This window comes from Ictalurus punctatus, chromosome 15 (genome assembly GCF_001660625.3).
Source record: "Ictalurus punctatus breed USDA103 chromosome 15, Coco_2.0, whole genome shotgun sequence".
Taxonomy (NCBI): domain Eukaryota; kingdom Metazoa; phylum Chordata; class Actinopteri; order Siluriformes; family Ictaluridae; genus Ictalurus; species Ictalurus punctatus.
Window position 1 is genome coordinate 2,267,232 of NC_030430.2, and position 27,547 is coordinate 2,294,778.

The 27,547-nt window shown below is 39.0% G+C and overlaps 1 protein-coding gene across 1 annotated transcript; it reads left to right on the plus strand.

The window, feature by feature from the left end:
* Nucleotides 1-10,193: 10,193 nt before the first annotated feature.
* On the plus strand, nucleotides 10,194-15,057 carry pfdn4 (prefoldin subunit 4). Its single transcript, NM_001200772.1, is given in 4 exon segments — nucleotides 10,194-10,223; nucleotides 12,687-12,794; nucleotides 12,904-13,044; nucleotides 14,689-15,057. Coding segments are annotated over 4 exon segments (408 nt in total). The 5' UTR covers nucleotides 10,194-10,196; the 3' UTR covers nucleotides 14,821-15,057.
* The last annotated feature ends 12,490 nt before the right edge of the window (nucleotides 15,058-27,547 follow it).

Genomic DNA, 27,547 nt, shown 5'->3' on the forward strand with positions numbered 1-27,547 from the left:
AGAAGGCTATGAGAAATTGTCTTAATTGTTTAAGCTATGGATCTTGTGTTGACAAATTCACAAAACATACTCTGCTCTCATGGATATCAACCAATTGCAAACAAAACACAGGTTTATCAAAATATATATATATATATATTTTTGTTAAACATACCGTAGGTGTTCAACAATTATTGGCATCGTTTTAGTCTATACTTTGTGCTAGCTGCTTTGCCAAGTTAACAGCTCCGAGTCTTCTCCTATAATTCCTGATGAGGTTGGAGAATACATAGCGAGGGATCTGAGACCGTTCCTCAATCAAGATCCTTCAAACAGTGGTGGACTCTCCTCTTCAGTTCACTCCACAGGTTTTCTATGGGGTTCAGGTCAGGGGACTGGGATGGTCATGGCAGGTCATGATTTTGTGGTCAGTAAACCATTTTTGTGTTGATTTGGATGTATGTTTTGGATCATTTGAATCTTTCTGGCAGAGGCAGTCATTTAATATCTGTTGATATTTGATAGAGTCCATGATGCCATTTGGTTACTTGGTTTCATCTGAGCATAGAAGATGCTTGAGTGTGTTTTTGGATGGTAAATGGTAAATGATCTGCACTTATATAGCGCTTTTATCCAAAGCGCTTTACACTGTGTCTCATTCACCCGTTCACACACACACACTCACACATCAGTGGTAGCAGAGCTGCCATGCAAGGCGCTAACTTGCCATCAGGAGCAACTTGGGGTTCAGTGTCCTGTCCAAGGACACTTTGGTATGTGGAGGGACGGAATTAAACCGTCAACCCTATGATTAGTGGACAACCCGCTCTACCACCTGAGTCACAGCCGACCCTGGATTAGAGTAGAGGCTTTTTTCTTGAAACCCTTCCAAACAGCTTGTGGTGATGTCGGTGACTTCAGATTGTAGTTTTGTAGACTTTCTGACCCCAAGACACAACTAACTTCTGCAGTTCTCCAGCTGTGATCCTTGGAGATTTTTTGTCCACTCGAACCGTCCTCTTCACAGTGCGTTGAGACGATATAGACACGCGTCCAATTCCAGGTTGATTCATAACAATTCCAGTTGACTCTAACTTCTTAATTATTGCCCAGATGGTGGAAATGGGCATTTTCAACGCTTGTGCTATTTTCTTATAGACACGCCCTATTTTGTGAAGCTCAACAACCTTTTGCTGCACATCACAGCTACATTCCTTAGTCTTCCCCATTGTTATGAATGACTAAGGGAATTTGGCCTATGTGTTACATCATATTTATACCCCTGTGAAACAGGAAGTCATGGTTGAACAATTTCCTATTTCACAAAGGTGTACTGATTTATTTGATTTTTTTTTAAATATCAATGGGAATATACTTCAAATATATTTTGCTCATATGAATTTATGGGGCTTTTATAATTGTTGCACACCTATATTTAATGAAGATATTTGATAAATCTGTTTTGTGTTTGCAATTGTGTGACACCCATGAGAGCAGAGTATTTTTGTGTTTTTGTTTTTTTTTAACAAAAACTCAAACATTTAAACAATAAAGACAATTTTTCACAGCCTTCTTTGCTCATATTTACCAAGGGTGCCAATATTAGTAGAGGGCCCTGTATATTACTTTAATGTACATAACCAAATTTTTGTGAATTTTTTTTTTTTTTTTTTAACAATATTTAAACATGTAATTATTTATTGAATAAATCACCTGTATTTAAAGCAGTACTCGTCTGTCTGTTGTGTTTTTAAACATTTTAATGACTTCCTCACGGTTAATTGGAATGTCACTCTCGATAGAGAGTATCAGAAGGTCAGGGAGCCTCTCTTCATTGGATTTCATAAATTTTAACGTTCAGCTGTAGATGTGGAGACAGGTAATGTGGCATATATTCGTAGGAGTTGAGAAAGAGAGGGGAAAACAGTCTCGATCTCAGTGTCTTTTAGGCAGTTGAGCATTTCCTGCACATTGCTTTTGAAAGACGTTGATACGGATACAATTCATAACACATATATCAAACAAACAAAAAAAAAAGGGATATGATAATATTACTAAATATCAGTTTCTTTTATTTTACGAAACTAAACAATGAGAATCAAGAAGGTAATCATGTTGAATTCGTGTTCAATTTTGATGATCTTGTAAACTTGCAAGCTATCATGAGGTCAAAGATATGAATGCCTTACACATTCACTTAGATGCATTTCCCCAAAACATACCACAAACGCATTAAAACGTGTCAACTATTACGCACTGGTAACTAACACTTATATAAGCACGTGAGGGCGTGCTAAACCACTGTATGATACTGTCGTTGAATGGTTTTGGATAAAAAATAAATTGAATGTCGTTGTCAGAAATGCCACAGCAGTGGAGTTATACCTTTATTATAATTATTTAATTATAACTCGCATGCTGCCGCATTCTCTACATTTGCAATAGAATGGTATATACATGTAAATTTTCCGTATTATTTGGAAGTACCGCTCCACCCCCATATATATATATATATATATATATATATATATATATATATATATATATATATATGCCTCTGCTGCAAAACGCCTACAATAAGTTATTTCTGCTGATGGGGAATTACTTAGGGTGTACTTACTCTTTCCACAGAAGACCAGAGCACCATCCCATCTTTTGAGATTTCTGTTGACTAAATGATTGAAAAAGCTCATTTTCCTTGTGGTTTTGTTCAAGTATATCAACTTTATTAATAGGCACTGTTACAAAGATGATCAAATGTTTGCTCGTGCAAATATGTCAAAAAAGCCAACAATTTCCATGGGGTGTACTTATTTTTTCACATGACCATATGTGCCTAAAAAAAAAAAAAAAAAAAAAATGATGTGATTGTTTACATGTGAAGTTATTGTCATTTGCCTGTAAGGGGTATGAAATATATAATAAAAAAGTATCAAATATCATCTAATTGCACTCCAACGTGTGTGTTTTGAAATCTAAAGCTTGTGCATTGATTACAGTTCGTTATCTGAGCACAAGAGTCACTTTGGCTTGAGGTAGGTTCGTCATATTTCCATTCTGAAACACCCCAGTCACTGCGAGAACAGATGGAGTTGCTGACGTTTCAGTTTCTTGGGAGATGTTGTGTCCAAAACCCCACATATATCCACCTGGAACACACTTTATACTCGTATTAAAAATGTTACTCGGGGTTTGGATGGGTTCTTCACTTCCTGGACGTGTGCTACATGGAAGATTCTTTTACAGTATATGTGGGAACCTTTACAGGCTCTCCTAGAGAGCCAAACCAAAGAACCCTCTAGCGTGGAAATCTAACCAGTTCTTTTCTAATATGTGTTTCCAGAAGATACCCATTCCAAAACAAACACAGCACTAATGTGAAACCATAATCGAGATCCACTGGCAATACAGTTCATGTTTTTACTGATGACATTAGAGAGGGCTTCGTTAAGTTTAAGCCACATTCAGATAGCCACCATACTGTAGGTTGTGGCAGTAATGATGGAGAATGTGAGTACGCAGCTCACAAATGTACATGTACATGTATCATGCTTAAAAAATTTGTCCATAATGTTTATTTTTTTTCCATGAGTACATTGTAACATGAGTTCAAGTTATAAATGACGAGTGGATGCAATAGCTTTGAACCTTTTCATTCATGAATTATTTACAATGACCAGATTCTATCTATCTATCTATCTATCTATCTATCTATCTATCTATCTATCTATCTGTCTGTCTGTCTGTCTGTCTGTCTGTCTATCTATCTATCTGTCTGTCTGTCTGTCTGTCTGTCTGTCTGTCTGTCTGTCTATCTATCTGTCTGTCTGTCTGTCTGTCTGTCTATCTATCTATCTATCTGTCTGTCTGTCTATCTATCTGTCTGTCTGTCTGTCTGTCTGTCTGTCTGTCTATCTATCTATCTATCTGTCTGTCTGTCTGTCTGTCTATCTATCTGTCTGTCTGTCTATCTATTTATCTATCTATCTATCCCTCTATCTATCTATCTATCTGTCTGTCTGTCTGTCTATCTACCTATCTATCTATCTGTCTGTCTGTCTGTCTGTCTATCTATCTATCTATCTGTCTGTCTGTCTGTCTGTCTGTCTATCTGTCTATATCCATCTATCTATCTATCTATCTATATATCCATCTATCTATCTATTTATCTATTTATCTATCAGTTTTTTGTAATCAGCATTATATATTTTAGATTTGAATGTTAAGTTTTGTTGATATCAGATCTGTCTATCTATCTATGTATCTATCTATCTTTCTATCTATCTATGTATCTATCTATCTATGTATCTATCTATCTATGTATCTATCTATCTATCTATCTAACAAAAATTAACATTCAAATGTAAAATATCTAATGTTGATTACAAAAAATAAATAAACAAAATCTAGTAATATTCTGGAAAGAAAGTACACAGTTTAGGACGGTTGCAAGATTACGGCATTCATTTGCGTGTGCCACAATTTTATTTTATTTTTTTACTAAGTTTTGGACTTTGTGTAGAAAGTTAAATACTAGTGGCATGAGAAACTAGCAAATAACCCAGAAAGCAACTGAAATCAGGACAATGACTTATATTAAATGACAGCACCGGTGATGTACTTCTTATATGTTGCTACTATGCATGAACGGGTGAAGACGTGCACATTTGTGCTACCTGTTGATTTGTTATTGCAAAACACACAAAAAAGTGAAGCCCGTCTTAAGAAAACACGCATTTTCTTGATCCAAGTGTGAGAGCAGCGTTCTTGGTCTCAATTTCCAATCCCACATGTTGTCTGTGTTGCACAACAACGACAAAAAAATGATGCTGAATCTGCCGCTTTCATTTTGATGCAAAGAAATATTTTTGTCGATTTCATTTCTGCTTTTCAGACCTGCCAAAACGGGCTTTTCTTCACTGCTTAAACGATTTAATAATTTAGTACAATTTGCCTCCCATAATGTATATGGTTATGTAGTTTGTGTGTTTGTTTTGTTTTTTTTAAAAAAAAAAAAAGATGCTTGCTCTTACCTTCCTAATGAGAGTGTGACCATCAGTAATGTGTGACTAAATCAAACGGCATAATTGTACTCCAACATGTGAGCTTAGAAATCTAAAGCTTGTGAGCACTGAGTATAGTTCATTATCTGAGCAAAGAGTCCATTTTGCTTTAGGTTGATCATCTTTCGATTTTCACTCTCTCCGGTGTCAGCATCATATCTTGCTAGAACATTCCATAAATTCCAGTTTTTTTGAGAGACTTTGAGACTTTGTGTCTAATGCCAACCTTATAAAGAAAAAAAAAAAACATGTCTGACCCAGAATCCACCTGGAACATAGTATACGCTCTTAAAAAAATGTTGCTCTGGGTTTGGAAAGGTTCTTGGCTAGACGTGTGTTACTTGGAAGAGTCTCTGAAAAGGAAAACATTTCGTGTATGTGGGAAACCTAAGAAGCTAAATCTAACTCTTTTTTTTTCTTCCTAATATGCATTTAAAGTGGAATTAGAATGAAATGTGATTTTCACTGTTTTCACTTTCGGAAGTAAATTTAAAAAATGCTAGAACTTGAGATACATCAAAAGAGGAACGTATTTCAGTTCAGGAAAGCCTGTAGCTTTCAGGACTATATATAGTGTAAATTAGTATTATTTTGCTTAAATATCTCATTATTTTCATTTAGTACTGCAATTCAGAATCCACATAAGATATCTAAATGTTTCTCGGAAGATAAAATAATAACAATTTATACTGATCATCAAAAGTTCAAAAGTTTACACCCCCCTGGCTCTTAATGTATCGTGTCGCCTCCTTGAGCATCAGTGAATGTTTGCACCTTATGTAATAGTCGTGTACGAGTCCCTCGGTCGTCCTCAGTGAGAAAAGACGGATCTGAACATCATATAGTCGCTGTTGGAAAGGGGTCGAATATACAGAAGATGCTGGAAAAGTGAAGAATTTGGAGGACCTGGAGGATTTTTCTGAAGAACAGTGGGGCGGTTTAACTGCTCAGGACGAACAAGGGACTCGTGAAGAACTCTCACACAACATAAACACAGTCGCTGATCATCCAGGTAACGACACACGGGATTAATAATCAAGGGTGTGTAAACTTTTGAATTGGCTCGTGTGTGTAAATTCAGTTATTATTGTGTCTTGTGGACTATATGTACACATCTGTTATGTGAAATAGTTTATTCAGGGCAAGACTAAATACACAACAATATAATTTTTTTTATGATTCCTCTTATTTATTTATTTATCTATCTATTTATTTATTTAAAATTAATAACATTTTGCAGACTCTGTAAGGTGTATGTAAACTTAAGGCCTCAACTGTATAGTAAAAAGTTTACCGTCTGAAGCGTTTTCCTTACAATTGTAGACTGGCTTGGGGGTGCTCTCTACTAACCTACAGCCCTGTATGTAAAGTCGTTTACAGCAGTGGTTCTCAAAGTGGGGTCCGGGGACTGCAAGGGGTCTGTGTAGTGTTCCCGGGGGTTCTGCAAAATTTTTTTCCCATTTAGTTACAGCAGTGGAAATCCCAAAACACCAGTGAATTCATAAACTTAGCAGCCAGTTTGACTGATCACTTGAACTGAATTGGTTTAATACAAATCTCAATAAATCAAAAACAATCTGGACTATAAACAACACTTACTTGGATCTATTGTGCGTCCTCTCGAACTTTTCAGGAATTAAAAGCTTTAAGGCTGTAATAAATAGACATAATGTTATTGTCATAATGTTATTATAAAATTTTATTTATATATATATATATATATATGTGTGTGGGGGGGGGGGGGGGGGGTTCTTTTTCAATTATAGAGTCCCTAGCTACAAAAAGCTTGAGACTTTACAGTGTCTCTAATGATTTTTTAATCTGCGCTCTGAGTCAACAATACAAAGTCTATTCCTTAAAGTCGTGAAATTTTTCTGCTGCTCACGCCCAATCCAGGAATTTAGTTCAATCTCATGCATTCCTATAGTGTAGATGCTTGAATTTAATCACGAAAACAAGAAAGAACATTTCCTTTCACTCAAACTAATCTATTATTTAAAAATAGTTTGCCCCCTGAACAAAGAAGTCAACATGCCCAAAGTGTATAACCCTAGTCACAGTGATGCATGATGATGGAAAACACGAACAAAGCCATAAACTGCCTCGGACCGATCATCTATTGCTCAGAGTTAATAATGTGGTAATAAATGGAGGCTGGAGTTGCAGTGTAAATGTCACATTGTAAATGTACACAGTGGAGGCGGAAGAGAAATTCCTTTCTGGTTGCCCTCTGCCATCATGAAAGGAATTCTTCAGACATGTGAGGCATCGAAGTCCTTAAAGGCCCTCTAGGAATTCCAGTGTGTATAGCTTCACCAGTCCAAAAATCCATATTTATTCAAATAAACCAATAGCCTTGTGTGGCTGAGCATTTAACAAAAAAATAATAATACATTTTTGCAGAAGTAAAAAAATTTATATTATTATGTCCATGCACAGCTGTAATATGTGTTGGTATTTATTAGCTATGTCGGTCCTGATATGTCTAAATCTACATCAGAGGTTCTCAACCTTTTGTAACTAAAGCCCCCCCAAGCCTCCCCTATCATGTAATTATTTTTCATAGCTTTTATGATTTTTTAAAATAACTTTTACGACTTTTCTAAAACTATATAACGGACAGGTGCGGAACATGAATGATCAAAAACGTTTCTGAACACTATAATCACTTTGAACGAGAGAACTAGGCTGTACTAACGTGGACTGTTTTACATGTGAAACATGTTGCATTCGTCCCGCGTTCTAAAAACATTCGCGTATAAATGATGTAAATTCGGAGGAAGGGCGGGTCTCGTTATCCACGACGTCGTTAAATCTCCGGCTCTCAGCCCCTCACCAAACAGAGCGGACGCAGAGAGAGGTGTGAGTGTAGCGGGAAAGCAAGACCTCGCACTCGCAGGACAGAACTAGTGATATTTGGAAAGTCGCTAAGGTTTGTCCAAAAAGTCGCTAGATTTGTCGTGAGGTGCTTTTTTTTTTTGCAAAAAATTCGCTAAGTCAGCAGCACTGGTACTGCACCGACAGCGAGATAAACGGCAGGCTAAGCTCCGCCTCTCCCCAGCAAAAAGAACATACAGAGGGAGAGGGAACGCAGGGTTTTTCATCTATACACATTCTATTTGAAAAGCAATAAAATACACTGAGTACACAAATGATGCCCTGTCTGTGTTTTTTTTTTCCTTGAAAATAATTTGCGCCCCCTTGGTTGAGAACCACTGATCTAAATCAATAATGAAATCATCATAAAACAGGCTGCAAGCATTGTGCTAATATTTGCCTTAGGGTGCAGCAAGCTTGCTGTTTACAAAGTGGATGCTTACTAAAGAGACACCAAGGAACACGATAGAGAGAATATCTATTATTAAAATAAATGTTGTTTACTTTTCAAGCCAGGAATTGGCTCTGTCTACTGAATTGTGTAAAGATTGGTTTAATGATTAATTTTGACACTTTTTTAAACAACATATATGAAGCAACCAAGAGGTCACGGGTAACTCTGGAGGAGCTGGAGAGATTCCACAATATATTGGAGAAACTGCTCACAGGGCAACCATGGCCCAGACGTTCCACAAAGCCGGGATTTATGAAAGTGGCAAGCCATATGAAATCCTGTTTGAAGTTTGCCTAAAGGCATGTTGGACTCATGTGGAACAGGTTCTCTGGTCTGATGAGATTTTAAAAAAAAGGCCTTGGAACCAAGCACTACATTTGGCACGAACCAAGCACTTCTTATCGTCTTGAGAACTCCATCCCCACTATGAAGCATGGTGGTGGTAGCATGATGTTGAGAGTTACCCTTGGCCTCATGGTTACTTCTCTGACTTGACAGCCTCCTCGAGGAAAAATATTGTTCAGGAATGGTCTGAGGAACACGACGAAGAGTTCAAGGTGTTGACTTGGCCTCCAAATTCTCCAGAACTCAATTCGATCAAGAATTGACACTAGACAATAGTGATTGACAATAGACACTGGGGCCTTCCAAGAACAGCTTCAAGGGGAGTGAATAATTATACAATGCACTGGACAAAGGCACATTAAAACAGTATTGGAAGGTATGTTCACACAGAAATGTACTGAGATTCAAAAGCCCCGACTAATGAACAGAACTGTAGCTCTGATAATACATTGAATGCACACATACAAACACACTGAAGGTCTGAAGGTGTATGATTGAATGTTTGAAATCAGTGTTGTAGACAAAAAATATAATTGTGCCAACATATTCATTTCTTTCATTAGAAAACATTTTATCTACAATTTTATTTATTATATTTTTTAAATAGATGACTTGGAGAGTATTCCGAAAAGGAGAAATATTCCGAAAAGCAGCCGATAAGTGTGCAGCATAGGTGGGAACTCCTTTAATACTGTTTAAAAAGCATCTCAGGGAAATTCCTCAAGAAATTGGTTGAGAAATCGCCAAGAATACGTTTCTGGAAATTGTAGTCAAAAAGGGCGTCGACTTTGAAGATGTTAAAATATTTAATTATTTTTTATTTATTTTGGATTTTGTTATCACAACATAATTCCCATAGTTCCATTTGTGTTATTCCAGAGTCTTTAAGACTTTATTATTATTATAAAATGTGGGGGGAATGAAAAAATTAAGAATGAGTGTGTCTAAACTATTGACTGGTGGTGTATATATAATATAATATTTAAATATCTTGTTATAACAACAACAACAACAACAATATGGTATTATTATTTATTATTATTATTTATTATTTATTTTTCACCACTTATTGTTTCTTTCTTTGTTTTTACATTAGTCACACTATTTTGTCCAGTAGATGTCAGTATTTCTACAACGTTCTTATTTCACCGCACATGTACAAAACAGGAATTTCAGTGTTTTTTGTAAACTGTTATAAATCAGTTCGTCATCTGTTAAAAACAATGTTAAAAATCGAAACAACTTGAAAGAAATTTAATAATCGACACTTTCTGCGTCCTTCACCGTTTACTGACAACGGGTGTTTTTTTCCCCACCTGCATTTCGATCAGTTCCGGCTTCTGCGCTAGGATTGATTAAGTGAATTGTCCAATCAGATTGAGAGTACGAACTAATAGCCAATCCTCGCGAGGGAGGCGGGATTTGTTAGAAATACGGGGTTAGAAGAACGCCATAAGGACTTCCACTTCCGTTTTAAGATGGCAGCCACCGTCAAGAAATCTGTCGTAAGTCTCTCTGCGCTTTGTGTTAGTTTTATAATTACTGTCGGATTTCTGTTTAGGTTTACTTGGCGTTTTGGGTTTTGCGTAAATGGTAGTTAGTATGTGTGATTCTTTAGAAATATTATTCGTTGCTAATTCTGTTGCTAGACCGTTAGCTAGCGAGTCACGCCAATTAGGACCAGGTCCAGAATGAATATCTCCCTATTTGGCAACACTGAACTGGATTTCTAAGGCATTTTATACACTATACACTATAAAATATCATTAATCTTACCTGCTTTGTGCATATTAAGCTTGTTTCTTCTTATAATCAAATCCATTAAAGGAAAAGTCCACTCTCAAACGCATTAAATATGTCTGCATTGACATGATTGTGTTATATTTAGTGATTCTCTTGCTAAACTGTTAGTTGGAGCTGTATTTTCATTCTCCCCGTGAGAAGGTAGAGATTGTGCGCCGTGCTGACGTCACAGGAGGGCCTACCTAACCCTGGTGCAGTTATGATGGTGGTTGATGGGAAATTTCGAGGCATGAAACCTTCTTTCGCAGTGATGTTTGTTGGTAAATGAGACCCCTTTTTTTAAGCTGTACTCGTGTTCGACGTACATGAATCAACGATGGCTGAATGCACGTTATGATGACATCACATGACGTGTCTGGACTGAAGTCTGTGGTAATTTATTTAAAGGAAAAAAAAAATTAAAAAGGAAGGGCGAGTTTCCCTGAATATTGTGGTGTTTGCTTGCTTTTGCGTTAATTTCTGCGATCGCCAAATCCTGGCGGGACGGACAACACAAACTAGCGATATACAGTGCAGACAACAAACAGTATGCATATTATATACGGTTTACAGACAATATACTCGAAGTAATTGAGACAGCAAACACTGGACACACATCCCGTATGCGTTGCGGCTCTATGACGTATACTCTCGCTGTCCACTTTAATAGACACACCTGCTCGTTTATACCTAATGTCTTGCAGATACAGGTCAAGAGCCTCAGGTAATGTTCACATCAAATATCAGAATGGGAGAAAAAACCTCAGTGGCTTTACTCATGGAATGGTTGTTTGTGCCAGAAGGGTCGGTTTGAGTATTTCAGAAACTGTTGATCTCCTGGGATTTTCACACGTGGCGGTCTGTGGAGTTTACACAGAATGGTGTGTGTGGAGGGTCTGCAGGCTGAAACAGCTTGTTGAGAGATTTCCGAGGAGAATGACCAGACTGGGAGTCTATAGTGGTGAGCTGAAAAGCGTCTCCGAATGCACAACACATTGAATCTTGAGGTGGATGGGCTGTCTTGAGTTATGTATTATGTCTTATGCATTCTGGGATGCTTTCCTGCTCACTACGGTTGTACAGAGTGCTTATTTGAGACATCAGGTTCCACTCCTGTCAGCCAAGAACAGGAATCTGGGGCTATCATGAGTACTCAGCCAAACTGGACAGTTGAAGTGGTTTTTTTTTTTTTTTTTTTTTTTTTTTTTTTTAAATCATTTGAACTTTTTCCAGTCTTCATCTGTTTATTTTGAGTGAGTCTGTGCCCATAATAGCCTCAGATTCCTGTTCTTGGCTGTCAGGAGTGGAACCCAGTGTGGTCTTCTGCTGTTGTTGCTGATCTCCCTCGAAGTTCGATGTTTTGTGCACGCTGAGATGCTTTTCTGCTCACCACGGTTGTAAAGAGTGATTATTTGAGTTACTAAATCCTTCCTGGCAACTCGAACCAATCTGACCATTTCTTCTGACCTCTCTTATCAGCAAGGCGTTTCCCCCGACAGGACTGTCGCTCATACAGTGTTGTCGTTTAGTTTTTTCTAGACAACATTCTGTGTAAAGTGTAGAGAATGCTGTGTGTGTGAACATGCCAGAAGATCTACGCCATGATCAAAGTCATAGAAATCACACTTTTTTTTTTTTTTTTTTTTTTTTTTTTTTCTTCTTTCTTTCTTTCTTTTCTCCGTTCTGATGTTTGGTTTTTTTTTTGTTGTTGTTTTTTTTTTTTGCGTTAGTGCTGCTGCCACATGATTGGCTGATCGGATAAGCGCATTAATGAGCAGGCTTTCCTAATAAAGTGGAGGGTGAGTGTACATTGACTTCCAGCTTGGCTAGTTAGTGATCTACAAGATGATGAGTACTATGCCTGTACAAAGTTGAAACTTTGGAAGCTGATCTGTTTAAGCAGAGTGTACACTAAAAGACTGAAGGTCTCTTTAGCTAGACGTGAATTCCCACTGGTGCTGCAGGTAGTCAAACGGCATTGTGGGTAATGAAGGAAACCAGCATAAGGAAGTTTAAATCAACTTGGTCGTTAAATAACGTTTTGAACAATTAAGCATAATGTATTGATTACGCAAGTCATTCAGGGTGTATTTTTCTTTTCTTTCTTTTTTTTTTTAACTTTCTTTAGAAATGAAAAGATGTTCTGCGTTTAGACAGTAGTTATTACGCACTTATCTCCTTCTCAGGCGGTCGAAGATGTCAATGTCACATTTGAAGACCAGCAGAAGATTAATAAGTTTGCTAGGAGCACAAATCGGGTGACCGAGTTGAAGGATGAAATAGAAGCCAAAAAAGTAAGCCCGTGTTTATGCCATTGACTGAAATATTAATATTCTGACGCTCCATGCTGATAATTATCCTGTTTATTGGAGTTCTTTTTTTCTTTCTTTCTTTCTTTTCCAGAAATCTCTTCAGAATTTAGAGGATGCAAGCGAGGACCTTTTAATGCTGGAGGACGATGATCTCCCGATCCCATATCACATCGGAGATGTTTTCATCAGTCACACGCAGGAGGACACGCTGCTGATGCTAGAGGCCGCTAAGGTCAGCGATTACCCTTTAAAGCGCAACTCGAGCAAATGCCATGAGTAACAAAAACTTTTTTTTTTTTTTTTTTTTTTTATCTCTTATATCGATCGTGTGACTTTTAAACAAACGTGACGTTCAATTACTGGTGTGTTTCATGACAAAACGTTGCCGTGGACAGGAGTCGAGTAAGGTGACTTGTACTAGAAAGCGGAGTTTATCACTCAGACACGCTCTTCTACCCAACACTAGTGAGGACCCTGAATATTGGGCTTCATGAATGTATAGTTGCAGAGATCAGTTAGCGGTGGGAAGTTTAGGCTGTGTAGAGTTTAAGAAGTTTAGAGGAAAGACAACCAATTTGTCTTAGTTTGGTTGTCGCTGTGCATTCTGAACTCCTTAAGCCTTTATATATTTTTTAAATGAGGTTTTAACGTCCCTGGTTTTAAAGAAGCTGTGGTTTTTGTTTGTGCGCCACCCGAAACACCCCCCCCCCCCCCCCCCCATATTGCTTATTTGAGCCATGGAGGAAAAACAAACAAAAAACATAAATAAATAAAAAAATAAATAAATACAAGACTTTAATAACTAAGACACAGCAAAGATGTGTCTTAGTTATCAAAGTCTTGTATTTATTTATTTATTTATTTATGCGTGTGGCGGCCTGGGAAATCCATAATGTCAAATTGTTCAATTTGTATGTTTTCTATTGTTCTGAACACTATATGCTTTCCTGAACTGAAATGTTTTTTTTGTTTTTTTGCATGCGACTAGAAGTGAAGGTGCTGCTTAAGATGTACAAATAATATATATATTTTTCTATTTTAAAGCTTTCAGGTTTGTTCTTTTAATAAATTAAAATCTTTCCACAAATGTTTTTGGTGACATCTAGGGCTGTGATGGTGGCCTTAATGTCACTCTATCTAACATTTTATAGGCTGAAATTAAATCAATGACATGAGGGTTTATTTTAGAACTTCCATCAGTGAAGCTCAATACCGCCTTGTTGTCGTGTTGTCGCAATGAGAAGCGTGGGGTGGGATATGGTATTGTGATTGCCGCAAGGAGAAGTGGATGGAGTGAAACACAGTCGCACATTTCTCTCTCGTTAGGCACAAATCCAAAATGCTCCCAGATCGCCAACGTAACATTTGGCTTCCTAACAAGATCCAACACGGCAGCAGAACCCGAAGTGAAATAGCGGAATTTGCCTGGCTGGATTTTTCTCAAACAAACTCGCGCCAAACTAACAGACACCACCATATAAGGCGTTTGATTATGTTTACGTAATTTGTGTATTAATGTAAAATCTCCCGCTATATGGTAGGCTATGAATACAAATGAATATAACTATTGTTATTATTACACTTGTATACAAAACATTGTAATTTGTACTTGTCCTAGTGCCCACTCATGCAGAAACCTTAATGTGGCGTGTGATGTGACACTACCACAGGAGACAGACTACCACTACGGTTGTCATGGCCACAGTCACAGCCCTAGTGACCTCAAAAGCTGATTTTTCCAGAATTCAGCCACATTGATCCATTGACAGTTTTCCCCAGGCCACTACACCTGAGCTAAATAATGTAGACTTTGCCATCCAGGCCAGCATATAGAATTTTTTTTTAAAGAATGTTCTCGATGTCCCCATCTCTACAGGAAACACTGAAGGAGGAAATCAAATCTCTGGAAGGTCGAGTAACATCAATACAGGAAGTCCTCGGAGATCTGAAGGTTCAGTTGTATGCCAAATTTGGGAACAACATTAATCTGGAAGCTGATGAAAGCTGAGTGCTTGAGTATTTGGACTATTTCACAAACTGACAACACCAGTTCCCTATATGGAGCTTAGAACCAGATCTGTTTGATGAATTTGCAGCACTATTCATGGCTTCAGTCTTGTATGGGTGGTTATACTTCTGTACTTAAAGCATTGTTTGGGATTCTTTCAGAAGAAACTAGTCATGAGCATTCATAGTCCAGAGTAGTTACTGTTGTTAAAATAAAAAGTATGAACTGATGATTTCACTTGAGCGTTCCATTATTTTCTAGTGCTCACTTTTTGATTCGACATGCCCAGACTTGGTGTTCCACGTGTGTGTGTGTGTGTGTGTGTGTGTGTTCCCCCCCCCCCCCCCCCCCCCCAAGCTTTTAAATTTATCTCGCAGCTATAAATGCCAGCTTATTTAAAGTTTTTTAGAAAGTTTAGGAAACTCTATAAAGCTATATTGAGTCTGTCTGTGGAGGGCTGCGTGCATTAATTAAACACTAGCCATTTACAGAAGAGGTGAACATTTCCTGTGAAGATAATGTCTGGGAGAAAATATAAAGGGCATGATTAACAGCAACACTGCAATAACACATTCTTCCCAAAGAACAAACCAAAAAAATCTCTCGCATAATGTGACCGGAATAATAAAATCATATTGCTTATAAACAGACTAGGAAAGTATAATACTCTTCCTAGGCTGTGTAGATGATGATCTATAGTTAACTCTTCTGTGATGTAAACACTAGATTTCATGTGTATTTTAGTAACTAGAACATTTTGGTTATTTTAAGAAAAGTCTTCAAAACTAGAATGCATGCTAAACTATAGTCCATGCTGAGATTTCATCATGGTGTAGTCTAGATGATTGTGTTCATTGCGAATACTGTAGCCTACAGTGGGTTTGCAAAATTTGTGTTTACAGATTTAATATAAAATGGGTTAAATATACTTTTTGCCATTAATCTACACATAAAACAAAAGCGTTTTCGGAAACTTTTTTTTTGCAAATTTAGATAAGTGTTCAGACCCTTTATTCAGCGCTTTTGTTGAAGCACCTATGACGGCAATTAGAGCTACGAGTCGTCTAGGGTAAGTCTCCACAAACTTTGCACACTTGGAGTTCTCTTGTTCTTCCTGGCAGAACCTCTCAAGAACAATCGGATTAAATTGTGAACCGCTATCTTCAGTTCTTATCACCTATGTCTGGGTTTTGGCTGGACCGCTCAAGGACATTGAGACTTGTCTCAAAGCCACTCTAGTGTTGTCTTGGTTGTACGCTTTGGGTCGTTGTTGTTGTGCTCAAAGGTGAAACGGCATCCCAGTCTGAGGTCGTGTGATATCTGGAGCAGGTTCTCAAGAACCTCCCTGCATTCATCCTTACCTCAATTCTGATCAGTCTCCCCATTCCTACCTCTGAGAAGTGTGAATATATAGCGTGATGCCGCTGCCACCATGCTTCACCTTAGGGATGGTTTTAGCCAGTTGATAAGCGATACATGGATTTGCCAGACATGGCACTTGGAGTTCAGCCAAATCTTTTTCCTTATGCACTCAATCATTTAAGTGTCTTCCATGTGCCTTTTACTCAGGAATGGCTTGCATCTAGGCAGTCTAACATAAAGGCCTGGTAGATGGAGTATTCGTGCAGGTTCTCCCAACTCTGCACAGGACTTCTGAAGCTTCCTTAGAATGGCCACTGTGGTTCTTTTGTCACCTCACTGAGTAAGGCCCTTCTAACCAGGTTACAGAGCACTAGCAAGATTCCTGCTGGTTCCAAACTTCTTCCATTTTACAATAATGCAGCCCACTGTGCTCCTGGGAACATTCAGAGCGTTATAAATTGTGTTAAGCCTTTCCCCAGATCTAAGTCTCGGCACAATTTAATCAGAGTGCTGTACTTGGACTTCATGCTCCGTGAAATGTGGGACCTTATAAAAACTGGTGTGTGCCTTTCTAAATCATGTCTAGTCAATTAGAACTTGCCTGGAGTCCGACTGTGGCAAATGTAGGGACATCACACGATAATCAAAACAAACGGGATGCACCTGAGCTTCATTTGGAGTGGCCTAGTCAAAGGTGTGATACTTTGCTAAATGAGAGATTTCAGTTTTTAATTTTTAATATATTTGGGGGGAAAAAAAATAAAAAATTAAGCATGTTATGTGTAGCTTAATGGCATTTTTTTTTTTTCATTAAATCTCTAACAATAAAAAGTGAGCCCACAGTATATCAGTTTTAATACAAAAAAAAAAAATAGCTGAAAGCAGCAAGTTTATTCACAATTCTAACATTCAATTTATTGTGTAATAAAATACATCGATCAGCCACAACATTAAAACCACCTGCCTAATACTGTGTTGGTCCCCATTGTGCTGCCAAAAACAGCTCTGACCGGTCGAGGCATGGACTCCACAGGACCTCTGAAGATGTGCACCAAGACAATAGCTGTAGAACCTTTACGTCCTGGGGGATGGGGGCCCCTTAGATCAGAATTGTTTGTCCAGAACATCCCACAGATGCTAGATCAGATTGAGATCTGGGGAATTTAGAGTCCAAGTCAAATCCTTGAACTATTCGTCATGTTCCTCAAACCATTCCTGAACAATTTTTGCAGTTTGGCAGGGCACATTATCCTGTTGAAAGAGGTAGGTACTAACCACTGCGTACCGAGAACCACCCCACAAGACCTGACCCAGTCGTCTAGCCATCACAATTTAACCCCTTGTCAGAATAGCTCAGATGCTTGTCCATTTTTTCTGCTTCGGACACATTAACTTGTTATGACTCATAAAGTGGTCATATTTGTATATATTTCTCAGCTGCACATTCATGCTGTAAATCTCTCATTCGACTACATCCCAAAGGTGCTCTATTGGGATTCAGACCTGGTGACTGTGGATGCCACTGAAGTACATCGAACTCCTTGCCATGTTCACGGAACCAATTTGAACTTCTGCTTTGTGAGGTGGTGCGTCATGATGCTAGAAGTAGCCATTGGAAGGTGGGTGAAGTGTGGCCACAAAGGGATGCACATGTTCAGAAACAATACTCATGTAGGCTCAGTTGGTATTAAGGGGCCCAATGTGTGCCAAGAAAACATTCCCCGTAACATTATACCATCACCACCAGCCTAAACTGTCACAAAGCAGGTTGGCTCCATGGATTCATGCTCTCGATGGCAAAATCTGACCCTACCATCTGCATGTTGTAGCAGAAATCGAGTTTCATCAGACCAGGCATCTTCCACTGTCTCAGACTCCTGTTCTTGGCAGACAGAAATGGAACCTCAGGTGGGTCTTTTTTGTTGTTGATGTAACCCATCTGCCTCAAGGTTTGGTGTGTTGTGCATTCAGATGCTTGTCAGGTCACTATGGTTGTAATGAGTAGTTATTTGAGTCACTATAACTTTCCTGTGAGCTTGCACCAGTCTCTCATCAACAAAGCATCAGAACTGATGCTCACTTCGTGTGTTTTCTTTTTGTCCGTTTTGTTTTTTGCTCTATTCTGTGAAACTGTTGTCTTTGAAAATCCCAGGAGATCAGCAGTTTCTGAAATACTCCAAGCAGCCCATCTAGCACCAACAATCATGGCACGGTCAAAGTCACTGAAGTCATCTGGTGCATAATTGACTCATTGGATAATCGTGTCTGGTGTGTGTGTGTGTGGATGACTGGTGCCATTATGCTAATTAACCTATAGCAGGCTATTAGCTAGGTATTTGATAGGCCATAACTTTTTATCACTACAGTGTTTACAGTAATCTTTATACAGCGTCCCTGTTGAATACTCGATTCTGTTTGATCAGAAGGTGTTAATTATTTTTTTTTCTAACAGCACAACACTGACAATTTTTTGGTGTCTACGTGGCAAATCACCGGCACATATAGTAACAACTTACACGGGGAAGTGAATGCTCCAGATTAAACCGTGTGGAATTGTTGATCTCGTGATTCTTTCTCTGAGGAGGCATTTATTTAGCCTTTTTGGAAGGAGTCTCCAGTGTCGGAGCTTTATAACAGTCAGAAGTAAAACTGTTCAAGTAAATAATCTACTTCGGGGTGGTAACAGTATGTACGCTTCACATCGGGGAGCACACCACAGTTTCCTATATCAACATGCCTCCAAGGGTTTTATTCCTTACGTATAACCAGCATTGATGCAGCACATTATACTCTGTCCAATCAAATTATCGTGTATTCCTCTTAATGAAAAACGAGACATTGAGTCTCTTGGGCTTGTGGCTAATTGATTGAACTAATGGCTGTTGAAATCATTGTGGACTCAGGCACATGGCGGAGCAAGCTTATAATTAATTAACTTGATCTAATTAGACGGTATATCATGGTTAATTTAGCCTTCATGTTTGTGGGTTCAGAAAACAAATGAACAGTGTTCAGTCATTCACTGCACTGTAGACTAAACCGAGCTGAAAAACTCTGTCAAGTTTAAATGGAACTTTTAGTTTGGGGTGTGTGTGTGAAAAAAAATTTTCCCCCAAGCAGAATGTTTAAAAGAATCAATCTTAGCCTTAAAGAATCCATCTAATCAATATAGATATCTAGAGATTGCTGATCTAATCCTGTAGCATATTCAACAACATATGCCACTCCTGGCTGTAGTAATAATATCTGTGTATAATATTTGTATACCTGTGTGAGAGAACATTAGTGGTACCCTTTCCAATAGATTCTCTTTTCTATAGTAGCAGCCCATTCACAGGGACTTGCATGGCAGACGCTCCATGTAATTTAAGGCTAACAATAAATGAATTGGAAACGTTAGTTAACAAAGAAAAGCATGTCCATCCATCCATTTCCTGTACCGCTTATCCTACACATGGTGTAGCCTGTAGACTCGAGGAACAAGGCAGGGGCCACCCTGGCGGGGTGCCTTCTTCTCGCAAGGCACAATCTCTCTCTCACACACACACACACACACACACACACCCATTCACAAATTCTGGTGAGATAACTGTTTATAACTGCTGGAACAGAAACTATTGTCCACCACATGAAATATAAGTATACAATGCTTGACACTGTCAAATTGCTGTAGAATAAGGGGAATAAAACACTTCAGAACATGCTGTTATTGGAAAATCCAGCATCACACCACCCTGTTATTTTCCTTTATATCAGCACAACCTGTCGTTTTATTCCTTATATGTTTACATTTATTCATTTAGCAGACGCTTTTATCCAAAGCAACTTACAAACGAGGAAATACAAAAAAAAATATAAATATATATATATATATGTATGTATGTATGTGTATGTATGTATGTGTGTGTATATGTGTATGTGTAAACGTGTATGTGTGTGTGTGTGTATGTGTGTATATGTATGTGTGTGTGTATGTGTGTTGACTTCCATATATAGCTACATACAGATTATAACTGCTGTTGGTGCTATAATTAGCTGCCATGTCAAAGTATAAAAAAAATTCAAATGGATATGATTATTGTGTAATTATGTAAAGATGTCTGAGTAAATGAATTCTGAACATGTTTTGATTGAAAGAGAACTAAAGGTTTTAGTATGAGGCAGCAGGAATTCCTGCTTTCAGAACACACTGCCTGAGGACCCTGAACCTTGAGTTAAAAGTAATGAGGATAACCAACATCCTGAAATATATTGCAGTCTTAGAACTGGCATAAATTCATTTCTGAATAAAACAGTAACCGTATTCTTTTCTGACAAAAAAGAAAAGAAAAAAAACACAAGGCGTCGTCTGTTTCCACAGGCGCTGAACAGTTTTCTTATGTTTTCTGCCACTTCAAAGCCTGTGATTGTTTTGAAATCAATTTTTCACCACCGCGCTTTGAGTATTCATTATACAGTACACTATGTATATGGGTTAAAACATTTTCTAAGTATAGTTGTGCCCAAAAGTTTACATACCCCTTGTAGAATCTGCAAAGTCTTTAATACTGGTAATAAGAGGGATCATAAAAATCTATTCCACATAACATATGTTTACAATATGTACTACTATAGGACAACAGGCATATTAAGAGACCGTGCAGTGCTAAGTGTGAATACACACTAAAAATGATGAGTTGGTGTTTTTTTTCTACCCAAACTCTTCGTTGAGGCTTTTGGGTCATTTAATTTGGTTATTTTCTCAGTCTTGGGTCGTTTTTGGGGTAGTTCCCCCCGACGCCTCAGCCCGGCTCCCTGGGTCCAAATGAACTCCACGTGGACTGTTTGAATTCGCTTCAGGTGGAGGAAGCGGTTTTCAGATGGACAGATGGACAACGTTTGTATCAATATATTTATCCATAAAACCATTACTATACATAGAAAAAGCAACGGCCCAGTTTATGTGACATTAAACGCACCGCTACCTTCGTTAGCTTCGGCGTACTTGTGTGTAACGCCCACTGGATCGTAAGTTGGTTATTCAGTTTATTGGATGTTTTAAACGTCTCCTTTGATCAAAATCTGACATTTTCCTTTTAAAGATATAACTTATTTGAGTCATTGACTTCAAAGTCTATATATACTGTAAACCGTCCTTTGGGTTAAAAAAACGACCCATTTGCTGGGTTAAAATGAACAACCCAACTTGATGGGTTAGTTTAGCCCAAAATGTGCTCTGTCCTATATTTACCCAGCCGTTGGGCTAAAAATTTGGGTCATTTTAAACCCAGTGTTTTTTAGAGAGCAAGTGTCAGATGTAACAGTTAGTGCAAAAAGATATACAATTGTGCTCATAAATTTACACACCCCTTGCAGAATCTGCAAAATGTGGAATGAATATGTGTATATATCAATCAATATATCAAGAGGGATCATACATTTTTTTTATTTATTTTTTTTCTATTTAAGGGGCATGGTGGCTTAGGGTTAGCATGTTAGCCTCGCACATCGGGGTTGGGGGTTCAAATCCCACCTTTGCTTGTTTCCTCCTCTAGTCCAAACACATGCACTGTAGGCGGATTGGCGTCTCTAAATTGTTCGTAGTCTGTGAATGGATGTGTGTGTGCAATTGTGCCCTGCGGTGGGTTGGCACCCTGTCCGGGATAAGCTCCAGGCAACCCTTTGTAGGATAAACGTAAGACAAGTGTAGGACAATAAGATAATATCCACAATCTCATGGAACTAACCCCAAAAAAAATAAATTAAAAAAAAACCTTTGCTGAGTGCACCAACATATACAAGAACTAAGAAAAAAAGGATTTTCTAAACACATCCCGTGTAGTCCTTGCTGTAAGGGGAACGTGGCAACAGGCACAGGCCTAATTAAACCATGCCTGCGAGTGTGGCCTGCTTGAGCTAATGAAATATCAGATAAATAAATGGAGTTTGACGTTCCGGTGGCAAACCTCAGGAGGATTGAGATCTCAATTAACAAGTTCCTGCGCCCCGTGGGCATCCTGCTAGCCAGCGCCAGCTTACGAGCAGGGCCGCCTTCGCTTGCTCAGCCTTTATAAGTGCAGCTTGTTAAAGTTTGCTTTCAAATAGCACAGGGAAATAACTGCTCTTATTTCCCGCATGGCCATCATGTGTTCAGCTCTGCAGTGTAGCCAAATTCTCTCTCTCTCTCTCTCTCTCTCTCTCTCTCTCTCTCTCTCTCTCTCTCTCTCTCTCTCTCTCTCTCTCTCTCTCTCGCTCATTCTTTCTCTTTTCTCCTAGACCTCAGTTAAACTGTAATCTCAGAACAGTTTAGCATTGTATAATTACACACTCATTGAGGTAACAGTAATGTCTAGCTTATTAGACATAGTTATGCATGTACGTATCAATAAGATGTTAAATTTATTACACATTTACTGAGGTGATAAGAATGCTGAAGCTCATGGGGACACTGCAACAGTCTGTAAGGTTCACTTTACCACACTTCATGCGCGCTCTTCTTTCCTGTCAGAAGATTCAGCACTTTAATAATGACTTTTCATTATATACTGGTCTACTACTGGTCTACTACCTGTTATATACTGGTCTACTACCTATGGGGGGTGGCACGGTGGTGCAATGGGTAGCACTGCAACCTCAAACAGCCTCACAAGATTAGATCCCGTGCTCGAGTTATTGTCTGTGTTGAGTTTCGTATGTTCTCCGAAATAATAACAATAATAACAACAATAATAATTCTTATAGTAAAACAATAATAATTATTTTTAGGCACTCAAAGCGCTGTGCATTGTATTGGGATGTCTCCTCAACCACCATCAGTGCATTGTATTGGGATGTCTCCTCAACCACCATCAGTGCATTGTATTGGGATGTCTCCTCAACCACCATCAGTGCATTGTATTGGGATGTCTCCTCAACCACCATCAGTGCATTGTATTGGGATGTCTCCTCAACCACCATCAGTGCATTGTATTGGGAGGTCTCCTCAACCACCATCAGTGCATTGTATTGGGAGGTCTCCTCAACCACCATCAGTGCATTGTATTGGGAGGTCTCCTCAACCACCATTAGTGTGTAGCATCCACCTGGAGGATGTGACCGCAGCCATAGTGCGCCAGAACACCCACCACACACCAGCTATTGGTGGAGAGGAGAGTGATCCCAATTCAGGGATGCAGATTATTAGGGGGCCATGATAGATAAGGGCCAATGGGGGAATTCGGGGGATTTTTAATAACCACAAAGAGAGTGAGTACCTCGATTTAACGTCTCATCCAAAAGACCGTGCTGTTTTTAAAATATAGTGTCCCCGTCACTATACTGGGGCATTAGGACCCTCACAGACCACATGGTGAGCATCCATAATACCACTTCCAGCAGCAATAGCAATAGACCTCCCCAGGAGGTCTCCCAACCAGGTACTTGGCAGGCTCAACCTTGCTTCGCTTCAGTGTTTCCTCCGGGTTCACCTTTTCATCCCACCTCCTAAAAACAAGCCAGTAGGTGGGCTGGCCAAAATAAATTGCCCCTAGGTGTAAATGTGTGTGGTACTCTGCGATGGACTGGCATCTCATCCAGGGTGTATTCCCATCTCATGCACAGTGTCCCCAGGATTGGCTCCAGATCCACCATAACCCTGATCAGTATGAAGATTAATGAAACAATAAGTAGCATGCATGGTATGCTCCACTGTATAGGACGGACACTGAGCATGTACAGTCGTCTGTGCTAGTCTTTTGACTCTGTTTAAGATGTGCAGGGAAATGTGACTCAATTAGAAAGTAAGGCAAATTCTTAACACTTCATCACTATGTGGTGAATGCACACTTCAAAGAGGTGCAAAAGTGGATTTTGGACAACACTGTAATGTACTAATCTGTCCACGAGGTGGCTCTGTTTCTCCAGCTATCTCTGCTCAGTCCAGCAGCTTGACAAACCCACTCAAATCTCAACCCTGCCATCAGCAAACAGTAGCTAAAGAGTTCAAACTGCATTCGCACAAACTGGGTACCTGAAATTCATCACTCTGTTATTAAATTGTTCAACAGCACTTTGGACTGTTTGTGCCTTTACGATGGAGCTTTAGCACTAGCTTTCTCAATGAACAGATGGCAAGCTTAGAGTTCTCTGGATCCCTTTGGGAAAATCTTAGCACAGAAGCGTCTACATGTTTCTCTCCTCTCTCAGACTCTTACACAACCCTCACACCTTTCACTGTGCATTTGCCATACGTACTGTTCACCTGTGGCCCTATTGTGTCAGCGATAATCTCAATGCATAATAAACAAACGCTTTTGGAAATCGCATTATTCCACAGGTTGTGATTCTGTAGTCTACTGTAGTAACACTTTATTTTAAAGGTAGCGGTGCTGTGAAATCTTGTTCATGGGACAGTAGTGAAAAAGAGCATTTGTGAGGTCATGCACTGATGTGGGTGAGGAGGCCTGGAGTGCAGTTGGTGTTCCAGTTCATCCCAAAGGGTTGAGGTCAGGACTATCAAGGATTTCTTCTTGATAAACCATGTCTTCATGGAGCTCGATTTTGTGCACACGGGGGTATTGTCATTCTGGAGCAGGTTTGTGCGCCCTAGTTCCAGTGAATTGAAATTGTAATGCTACAGCATACAAAGACATCCTATACAATTGGTGCTTCCAACTTTTTGGGAACAGTTTGAGGAAGGCCCATATATGGGTGTGATGATCAGGTCTTCACAAACGATTGGTTTTATAATGTAATTATAAATTGTAATGGTAAAGAATGACGTGTCATTTGTCGAAAAGTTTGACATCAAACTTGATGTATTATGTCAATATGTCGATTGACACCCCCGCCCCCCCAACTGAGTTAAATTGCATTTGATTCTCAAAGGGAGAATTTGGGATGTAATTGAAGTGGGATATGAATATCGACTCATCTCAGTGAGCTAACCTTGCACTGAATGAATAAAGTCCTCTTTATGTAGGATAACAAGACTGAATACAGTATGCGCATTAGTTTAAAAGCCTAGTGCACTTGAGGGATGACGGGATTCCTCACTTGTGGAACATATCTAGATGATCGGACATGTACGACATGGCTCTGGGATTATGAGCACAGCCCTGGAAGACAGACTAGTGGACAAGGGACCACCGAGACACGGAAAGAGGTCCAGGGACTGTTGACATGATGACACACAGGTAAAAGGAACCAGCTCACTGACTTTGTAACAGGGACGAGAGGCTGCCTGTCTCTGGGTGGACCTACACTTAAAGAACAATCACCGCCAGAGTCTTGGAAAATGAATTCAATTGCCACTAATCACAGTTTTATCCATGCAACTTGAATGCCAGGCTGGATGAAAGTGTGCTATATGAGTGGAGATTAGCAGGGTTTGATCTTGACAGTTTGTAGACTCTGGAATAATCTTTTCAATGTAGCACAGATAAAATGATGATGATGATGATAATAATAATAATAATAATAATAATAATAATAATAATAAACAAATCAAAACCAAGAAAACAATCAAACGGAATGGTGGTGTTGTCAGTGAAATTCAGCTTACTGTGTGTTGTGATTTGTGTATCACGCAGCATGAATTATTAGAACAGCACATCAATATCACATCCAGCAGTATCTGTAGTCCCTCTTCAATGAGGCGTGCTCTTGAGACTTCGAACGCACCATGCACCGTGATTTCCATTTGCGACAGCATCAAGTCAAAGAGGTTTTTTGATGATCTGGGCAGTAGGATGAGAAGTGAATATTTTGGTTTGTGCGGTTAATTCACCTTTGATTCGTACACAAATTCATTCATAGTTGTTTTTTTTGTTTGTTTTTTTTTTTTTTTGGAGATTATATCAGATTGACTTGCTGCATCAGTGGCCTTGTATTAGCCAGACTTTTATTTTTGTAGTGATTGAGGTTGAGATTGTTCAAATACATAATGAATTGCTTTCACTGGCTTCCCAAATCCAAATAATAAACCAACAGAATGACTCCATGCGTATTTGTCAGTCACTCAGCAATATACATTAGTAAAGAACAATTCTGCTGCTGTCTCTATTTTTTTTATTATTATTATTATTATTATTATTTATCTTCTCATCTTTTCTTATCTTTCTCATTCTTGATCTGTCGCATAATTTTTTTTTCCCCCTCACCTTTGACTTCCTGGATTAAGCACAGGATCAATTGTGTTCCACAAGGCTTTGGGGCATGAAGGAGAAAAGAACATTTGCATAATTTCTGACTGTAATGAACTTTTTGATAAACCTAGATGCTGTAATAGCTTTATATATTAGTGATGGGAATTATTTATATTAGTGATGGGAATTGCTCTTTTCAGTTATTCAGATCACTGGGTTCAGATCAGCAATAAGAGCTGATTCACTTAAACAGTTTTTTTGTTTGTTTTTTTAAATATTATAACATTACAGTGGATTTCATAAAATGTATTTAAATAAATGCTAAATCAGCAAGGTATTATACATGTGCTTGCAGAAAGCATCTCTGCAGTAATGTTAATGTTGGGGGTACGGTGGCTTAGTAGTTTGCCTCGCACCTACAAGGTTAAGCGTTCAATTCCCATCTCTACACACTTCGGGGGTTTCCTCCTGGTACTCCTGTTTCCTCCCCCTAGTCCAAAGACATGCGTTGTAAGCTGATTGGCATTTCCAGATCGTCTGTAGTGTGTGAATGGGTGTGTCAGATTGTGTCCTGTGATGGATTGGAACCTTGTCCAGGGTGTCCCCTGCCTTGTGCCCCTAGTCCCCTGGGATAGGCTTCGGGTTCCCCTGCATAGGATAAGCGGTACAGAAAATGGATGGATGGATGTTAACGATTATATAGATAATTCATCATTCATTCATCTTAGTAACCGTTTTATCCTTGTCAGGGTTGCAGAGGGTTCAGAGTCTATCCCGAGAGCACTGGGCACAAGGTGGGAGAATACACCCCGGGTGGGATGCCAGTCCATCACAGGGCAACACACACATACGTCCACACAATCATTCACGCCTAAAGGCAATCTATCATAGTGAATCAACTTGCCTGCAGGTTTTGGAGGCTGAAGAACCCGGAGGAAACCCAGACAGACAAAGGGAGAACGTGTAAAACAACACACAGTCAGTAACATGAGCTCAGGATTGAACCATGGAGCTGTGAAGCAGCAACTCTACCTGCTGTGCCACCATTCTTCACTATTCTGATAATCACCTCCCCTAATACACCTAACCTCATACAGTTCAACAATCAACAGTGCCGCTGATCCTCTCTGTCTTCATGCACACCGCCGATAGTCAAACATACTCCTCACCATTCACAGTAGGCTCACATGTTGAAAAGAAGTTTCCATGGAAACATTTCGATTAAATTACGCTGCAGGAGTAGCAGCATTGACTGCAGGATG